General features: G+C 37.7%; 1 protein-coding gene across 1 annotated transcript in view; it reads left to right on the top strand.

Annotated features, from left to right (window-relative positions):
- The first annotated feature begins 3640 nt into the window (after window positions 1-3640).
- Window positions 3641-8702, top strand: part of Vwc2l (von Willebrand factor C domain containing 2 like) — a 149896-nt gene continuing 144834 nt past the window's right edge. Inside the window, exon 1 of the mRNA XM_059278683.1 lies at window positions 3641-4030. Coding sequence (XP_059134666.1) covers window positions 3641-4030 — 390 coding nt within the window. The remainder of the gene's footprint in view (window positions 4031-8702) is intronic.

Genomic DNA, 8702 nt, shown 5'->3' with positions numbered 1-8702 from the left:
TTTATTTGTCTGTTTTTTTCCTCCATTCTCTCTTTCTTTTTCTCATTTGGTTATGAATTTAGAGACAGGGCATCTTTGCTAGGGGTTTGGAAGAAACAGCTTTACAATGACGCCTAATGACAGAGTAGATGAATTACAAGACATTGATTTTTAACGTTAGAGAACAAACTGCAGGAAAACACGGCTACTTTTTTTTTTTTTAATTAAACCCGAGCTGCAGAAGACCCGAAGTTGAATTATGTATAGCACAAGGAAAATCTTTCTATAACCAGAGGGTCAGATAGAGTCAGCAAGCATGCACAGATTCTTTGACAATGAGTATGCTTTATCTATTAGTAATAGCCAAGGACTGCAGATGGCTTAAATCTAAATTCAGGTCCCCGGAACTTTCATCTCTGCTGCCCATCCAAGAATGCATTAGGCGAAATTACGTCTTTCTAATTTTTTTTATTGTGATTTAAATGCAAATAAGTGTCTCACACGCAGAACCCCCCCTCCCGCCCCCCCCCGCCCCCCATGCTCGCATCCGCTGTATCAAGTGACTGCTTAGACAACACTCCAGCCTGGTCCGCGGAAGCAGCTGGGGGTTTCGACCAAGCTGGGCTCAGAAGCCAGTTGTTGGCGCTGTCCGTGGTGCTGAGGAATTCCCGGCTGCCGGCAGGATGAGCTCCGAATCAGCAGTCTGCAAACTGCTCCCAGCGAAGGCAAACCCCAGCTAAAGTTGCGCCTTTCCTTCACGTCCACAGTTAGAATCTTCTGGTGTGTGAGGAGGGATTCCGTCAACATACTGTGGACGATGCTGACGGTTCTGCCGGTGGAGTGGGCTCTAAGCTTCAGTATGCTGTTTCTGTTTGTGATCCTCAGAGCCTAGCCAAGTCACCTCTACTGCCGTAGCAAACACTGTGTAAGTGAACCCATGTGTGGAGGAGGCGTAATCAGCCAGGAAATTTCATAGAAGGATCTAAGAAAAATGCTAAAAATAAGTTCAACATGATTCTGCTACCAGGGTCCGGATTTCCACAGGACCAGCGTTGCTTCTTGCTTTGAATTCTGAAGACAGGTCCAAAGCATATTTCTTATGTGTGTCTGCTGTTTCTCTCTGGAAGGGTGGGAGACTGCTTCTTGGCTGTGTTTTGAAATGGGAGGTAGAGAGGATGGATTACCTTTAATTCACGCCTGAAAATGCATTCTTTGGGTGACTAAAGAGGACCGGCTTTCCAAAGACATACCTGACCTTTAAGTTCAGATTGGTCTGTGACCCACCGCACCACCATTAACCTCAGAGTGACTAGGTAAGTGAATCTTATGACATGAGTTGTATTTGCTTTCTCAAAGAAATAGATGCAGTCATTTTTAAATCATATGTAGCAGTACAGGGAGGGGGAAAGTTTAGCTAGGAAGTGATCCTCAGTTAGCAGTGTTGCATTCTGATTTAAAATCTTCAGATAATGGTGGTGTTTGATTTCTATACCTCTCTCTTTTTAAATAGTATTTTAAATGGTACTAAACCATATTTATTATAATGAAGGCTCTTTAAAAAATAGCCTAAGAACTTTGTTTCATTAAAAAGATATGTCTTTTTCATAATAAAAGCATGCTTAACATTAATATGAAGCAGGCACCCCACCCCTATTTTTATCTTTAAGTTTACATTTATTATAACCTTGCACATTAATGCCTACCTGTGGCTTACAAAATGATCATTTTCTGCCTGGGTCATTTTAAAGCAGAATCCTGTGTGCATTTCACATGGCTTTTCTTGCATGGATTGAGAGACACTGCTGAATACTGTAAGGAGGCACGATAGCTTCCTTGTCTTGCAAGATAAACTTTCTACATATGTGAGAGGCGCATAAATGTATGCTTTAATTAGTAAAACATATTTATGCCTTTCCAGAAGCTTCTACTATGTTTATGGCCCCTGTAGTAATTTAGACAAAAAGAAATGCTTTGTCAAAGGGAGCTTCCAGCTTCTCAAGAAGAATTATAGGTTTGCATTTTCTTGTTCTGTCATGACTCATTATTTTTGACATATTTTAAGAGAAATCCATCTCCTTTATCATTACCCAAAAGGAATTCACCCAAAAGGAATTCTAATATCAGAGAATATTGAAAGAATACTAATATCAACCTTCTCTGAAAAGAGAATGTGAATACATTGCCTTCCATTTTATTACTAGAATTTGCATATCTAACTTTAAATGCAAATATATTCTAAGAGTTTATGAAGTTTCCTAACATCATCTTCATCATATTTTAAATGATCATAATTATATGCTAGCCTGAAAAGAAATAGTTTATCACTGTTTTTTAGTATAGTTTGGAAATAAAACAATGAATGAAACTTAGATATCTTAAAATGTCCTACAACAATCTTAGTGATATTGGCATGAAGTCAATAGCATTTAAATAGATAAATGAAATATTTTAGAATAATTTTCCTTCTCTATTACTCCCAGAAATTATAGTTTCTCCAGAAGCTTTGCATAAGTTAGCTACTCTAAATATTCAAAGAAGATCTCAGTACAACATTTAATACCAAATACTAACACCCTGGAGTCTATAACAGTTATTGCTACTCAGTTAATAAGGTATGTAGTCTGCAAATATCAATGCTTCGTTGTTATTTCAAGAAACTTTCACAGAAAGTTTTTTTTCCTGGCATCTTTGCCCAAATTACCTTAATGCAAATATTTTGGTCATTTCCAATGAGTTATATTTTCAATAAAATGTGAATGGTATTCATATTATATGGAAGGAATCAACTGGAAATAACATCACATGACCATTAGATCTTAGCTGCTATAAAAATTTATAGATATATCTTTCCTGCCCACTAGGAGCTTATCTCCCACATAAAACTAAAGATGTGGACAATAATATAAATGGCTCTGCTTTTAACAAGTCCATTTCCATAAATTAAACTTTCTTGTAGCATTTAGTTTATATATGTAGTCTCTTATTCACCATGATATTTTATACTATTTTTCGTATTCAGTGTGTTCCAAAATCCAGATTATGGGCATGAGAAAGAAAGCCTTTATACTGTACCATCTCATTTAAATTTGAATCCAACTGTTTTATATTTTTTAAATTCCCTTGCTTTTAAAATTTAATGCTTCACCTTAATCTCATTTTTATTCAGATTATTATAAAATCTACATTCTATTACTGACTCATCCAGTTCAAAAAAAAGTATGGATGTGGTTTCAAATATCCTTGAACTATGTATCAATAACCACTTGCAATCACTTTTTAAGCTTCAATAAAACCACTTCTGACAATGTGCAAAGAGCCAGACCACTGAAATTCAAATGAAAATTACAAGCTGAAGGCCCCTAAATAAAATAACTCCATCAATGACCTTTATTAAAACACATCTTACCAAAGTCCACAGTTCAAACTTTGGAATAAAGTAGAGACAGTTGAATGAACATTGTTGATTTGAAGTCTCAGTGTCTTCTAAATTGAAGCCATACAAACAATTTAAGAGCATGGGCTTAAATGCATCTTTATTCTCTTTATATATGTCAAATTATTTTTTAAATATTTATTTTCAGCCCACCCCTCTTGCATTCCCATGGAAGGAGCTGAGTCTATTTAATATTAGGAGAGCATCCAGAAGTCTGTGAGGAGGGGCATGGCTCTTCATATTCATGAAGCTTGCATACTTCTATTGGTCATCCCTGGATTGGTCACCTCTGCCGCCATCAGTCACGAAGACTATCCTGCTGATGAAGGTGACCAGGCTTCCAGTAATGACAATCTGATCTTTGATGACTATCGAGGGAAAGGGTGTGTGGATGACAGCGGCTTTGTATACAAGTTGGGAGAACGGTTTTTCCCAGGGCATTCCAACTGTCCGTGTGTCTGTGCTCTAGATGGACCTGTTTGTGACCAGCCAGAATGCCCTAAAATTCATCCGAAATGTACAAAAGTGGAACACAATGGATGCTGTCCCGAATGTAAAGAAGTGAAAAACTTTTGTGAATATCATGGAAAAAATTACAAAATCTTGGAGGAATTTAAGGTATGAGTTACCCTCCATATTTATTGAATTCTAATTTTTACTGCATTAAAAGCAAAGCTGGAAAACATACAATAACATGACTCTAGGTAGCAGGAGTAGCACCATGGTTGGCAGAGGACCAGTTAATTCGTCACTCGGTATCTCATAGTAATCTCTCTAATCAGATGTCTTCAGTTCATGTTCAATATCTTTTCCTTTTTAACCCTTGAAACATTCCTTCTGTGTTTTTACAAAATATGTTCTTGGAGGAAGATTGCCTGGACGATGTGCCTGTTCAATTAATTTTCATATTCTATTAGTTTTCTGGCTTCTTAGTCTGTATTCAGAGCCATTTACCAATGGCCTGGACAAATTTGTTCACTGTGTAGAAATGTATATGCTATAGAGAAGCACTCAGAGCTGTGATCCCTACATTAAGAAAATGCACTGGGCCTACTTGTTATAGAGCATGGCTCTGCCCTGGCTCAGTTCTCTGCTCATCAAGACTTCCTAGAGAACTGAATTTTTATCATAACTTTTAAAAAGAGAAGTTAACTTTTCAATGACATAGTAGTTTTCCTTTCATCTTTGTGTCTCATTTTTAACAACATGGAGTTTGTTCTTATTAATTCTTGAGTTCTCTTTTCTCTGATGGCTAATTTTAATTGGAATGTCCTACAAGCCACATAAGAGTCCTGGGGCATGAATTAATACATCAAGAATATCCTAGTTAACTGTAGTGACAGTTTGTGTGTTGGACTGTCTTTAATGTGGAAAGCTTAATATTAAAGGTTCTAATTTTATCAAAGTTCTGTGACATGGACCACATAGCATTATAGGTAAAAAGTTACAGCTGGCCTTAAGTGTGCTTGTTTATTTTTGAAAAAAGAAATGTTCAGTTTTTAGACCTGAACTAACTTCTCTCTCTACAAAATAAAATGGTGCCAGAAGTCAGCATGTGGCAGAGAGATTTGAACTGATCACCATTAGGGCCTTTGGTATATGACTGTTTTATTGTATTCAGTCCATTCTGGGTCATGAGTTCAAACTTGCTCTACTTTATAAAGGAATGTCTGACTTTTTCACTATGTTCTTTGGGCTATAAGAAAAAAAGGGTTTTTTTTTGTTAATTAAATTTTTTGTTCATTTTACATACCAGCTGCAGATTACCCTCTTATCCCTCCTTTTGCTCCCCACCCCCAGCCCCCCACCTCCTGACCCACCCCCCATCTCCTCTTCCAAAATGGTAAGGCCTCCTATGGGGAGTCAGAAAAGGCAATGGGATCAGGATGCTGGTGCATGAGCTGACTTTCTGGAGCCCATTACCTATGGTCAGACTCCTGCCCAGCCTTGATGCAGGGGGAGGGGCTTGATCTACCTCAACTGAAAAAAGGTTTTAATGATTGTATCAACTTTGTTTGATGTGTTATTCTAGACTTTTCTCTCTCATGTATTGTAAAATTTTGTTGTGAAATATAAGAAGTAAAAGCTAGAGAGTTTAGGAAAGCTACCCTAACAACAAATAATAGTCAGATAATTAGTTAATTACTAATTACTAATGACAATGGTAATTAAAATATTGCATACACTTTGTCATTACCCTGTTTTATTTTCAGGTAGTGAAAGTAAATATAGTATTCAACATATTATGAACAAAATATTATGAACAAAGTCAGTGACAATCACTTCTAATGTGCACATATAGTTAGAGTAGACTTTTCTAGAAAGAATATCTAGCCCAAACCCAAAATCACAGGAGATATAGTTTTTGATAGATAAAATTTGGCAATCAGCACTTAATATATACAAGAATAGTTAGTCTGGCTTATGAATTTATTCAACTTACCCTTAGAATGCTGTAGTTTTTTCCCTCCACTTAATAGATTTACTTAAACAAAAATGTAACTTTGAGAACTAAAGAGATTCTTCTGTGGTTAGGAGCACTGTCTGCCCTTCCAGAGGACCTGAGTTTGGTTCTTAGCACCCACATGGTATCTCATAACCTTCTTCTGGCCTCTTCAGGTGCCAGACATGCATGTGATACACAGATATACGTGCAGGTCAAACACCCATACACATAAAAATAAACAAAAAATTTAAAAGGTACCCATGTTAACATCTTAAAGAACACAAAAGCATATGAACAAAACATTGGTTATTCTTGTGCTCCTAATTATAGTTCCTCCATAGTATAATTCTTCATGTAACATCCCTTAATAACAAAGCACTTGTATCTATCTGTGCCAAAGGATTATTAAGTATATTTTTTTAAAAAATTACTTTTTTGCAAATACATAAGAACAATGATCTGTAGATATTATCTAGGACAAATTTGTTAGAATGAGGAACTAAGACCAAGAAAGGTTAAGTTATCCCCCACCCAAAAATAATTCAGTTATTTAACTTAATTTGTAGTACTGCTTTCTAGCAATTAAGTCTATTCAGCTTCTCAAAGCACTTTTATGTCAAGGTCAGAAACAGCTGGATTGGAAGCCCAGATTCCTCAGTGGAATGTAAGATCTGATCTGAGCCACGGTAGTAAGACTATAAAATAAGCATTGTCATGATTAGTTCCCTTGTGGAGAGATGTTGAAAATATTTAATGAAATATAATGACGGCATTAGGCCCAGGACAACCAGAACACTGGAGAGTTGAATAAATGGCTTCTCTCTCTTCTCCCTCATTCTCAAATATGCAGGGATTTACTCTATGTTTTAAATTCCTTTAAGTCTTCACCTATATTTTGTAATTGAAATTCAACGTTAAAAGCATTTCAAGTGAAGGAATATTGTTCATGTTGTACTTGTCCATATGAACTAAGTAAACGCCAGCCACCTCCTTCCATCTTCGTTCACTCCCAACTCGGTTGCCAGGAACAAATAACTAATGTTTAAAGATTTATAGAACTTCTTTATAATGCTGCTGGCATATCATTGGGGAGGTTGTAATATGAGGTATTCTTTACAATAATATATTCATCTAATGAGCATGTGTTGTCTTATAGATACTATAGGGTTACTTATTTTAGAAATCGAGGCATCTAGAAGTGAAAATGATCACAAGAAAGACATCATTGATGTACAGCTCAAATGGAAAGAAAAGCAGTCGTCAAAAACTGGGTTTATGAACCTAAGTGTGGTAGCACACACTTGTAAGCTCAGCATTTGCAAGTCAGAGGCAGGAGGATCATAGGTTCATGAGGCCAGCCTCAGCTACACAGCAGGAGCCTGTTTCCCAAAATAGAAATAGAGTTGCATTTATGACTCCACAGTCCCATATGTGCCCAAGGTTTATGGTGTGAAAGCTTATCCACAGAGCATGAGCCTTGGGAAAGAAAGACTTTCTCTTTCAAGATGCTTGGTGTTGAGGTTGCCTTTTAAAAAGTGACTGAAGTTGACCTGGGGAGCTGAAACTTCCAAAGGAGAAACCGCTGGAGCCAAGTCAGAGATCGGGAATAGCAGGACTGACCAGGGTGGAAGTGTGTGAATAGCGAGAGACTGGGTCTAACTTCAACGACAAGAGAGAAGAAAATGTGCTTGTGCTAACGTTACATGAGAGTAACTAGGACAGAGAACCGCAACATTTAAGAGTAGATTTAAATATTCTTTTATTCCCCAAAGAACATCAGGAAAAGAGGTCCAAATGGAAATTTTCAAAATTACAAACATTCCTGGGGTGGGGGGGGACTAGTTTTCCGTTTCTATATGAAGTTCTCAGAAACCATTTAAAGATTTTAAAAGAAAACAAGATTACTGGAATGTATGAGGATAAAGGTATTAGGATTAAATACCTTTAATTAATAAAGGTATTATCAGGCTAAAATCTAACTTCTTGTGGCTAGTCAAGAGCAGTGGTTCTCAACCTTCCTAAAGCTGTGACCCTTTAATACACTTTCTCATGTTATGGTGACTTCCAACTACAGAATTATTTTCATTGATACTTCTTTTTTTTTATTAAGAATTTTTTTATTCATTTTACATACCAATCACAGATCCCCTTCTTTACTCCTCCCCACTCACCCCCTATTTCCTCCTACTAGAAGTTAAGGCCTCCCATGGGGACTCAGCAGTACATTCAGCAGAGTTAGATCCAAGCCCTTCCTGCCTCCTTGAGGCTGTGCAAGGTGTCCCACCACAGGTACTGGGGTCCAAAAAGCTCGCTCATGCACCAGGGATGAATCCTGATCCTACTGCCAGGGGGGCGCTTGAACAGATCAAGCTACACAGCTATCTTGCTTATGAAGAGGGTCTAGTCCAGTCCTGCGGAAGCTCTACAGGTGTTGGTCTAAATTTCATGAGTACCCACTAGTTTGATTTGGTTGTCTCTGAAGGTTTCCCCACCATGATCTTGATGGCCCTTGCTCATAGAATCCCTCTTCCCTCTCTTCGACTGGACTCCTGGAGCTTGGCCTGGTGCTTGAATGTGGATCTCTGCATCTGCTTCCATCAGTTACTGAATGAAGGCTCTATGATGACAGTTAGGGTATTCACCTATCTGATTACTGGGGTAAGCCAGCTCAGGCCCCCTCTCCACTATTACTAGTAGTCTAAGCTGGGGTCATCCTTGTGGGTTCCTGGAAACTTCCCTAGCACCCAGTTTCTCTCTATCCCCATGATGTCTCCCTCTATCATGGTATCTCTTTCATTGCTCTCCCACTCCATCCCTGTTCCAGCTCCACCATAATGTAAATAT

Source organism: Peromyscus eremicus, chromosome 13, assembly GCF_949786415.1.
Source record: "Peromyscus eremicus chromosome 13, PerEre_H2_v1, whole genome shotgun sequence".
Taxonomy (NCBI): Eukaryota; Metazoa; Chordata; class Mammalia; order Rodentia; family Cricetidae; genus Peromyscus; species Peromyscus eremicus.
The sequence above is the reverse complement of the archived record's forward strand: the minus strand, read 5'-3'. Positions and strand labels throughout refer to the sequence as shown.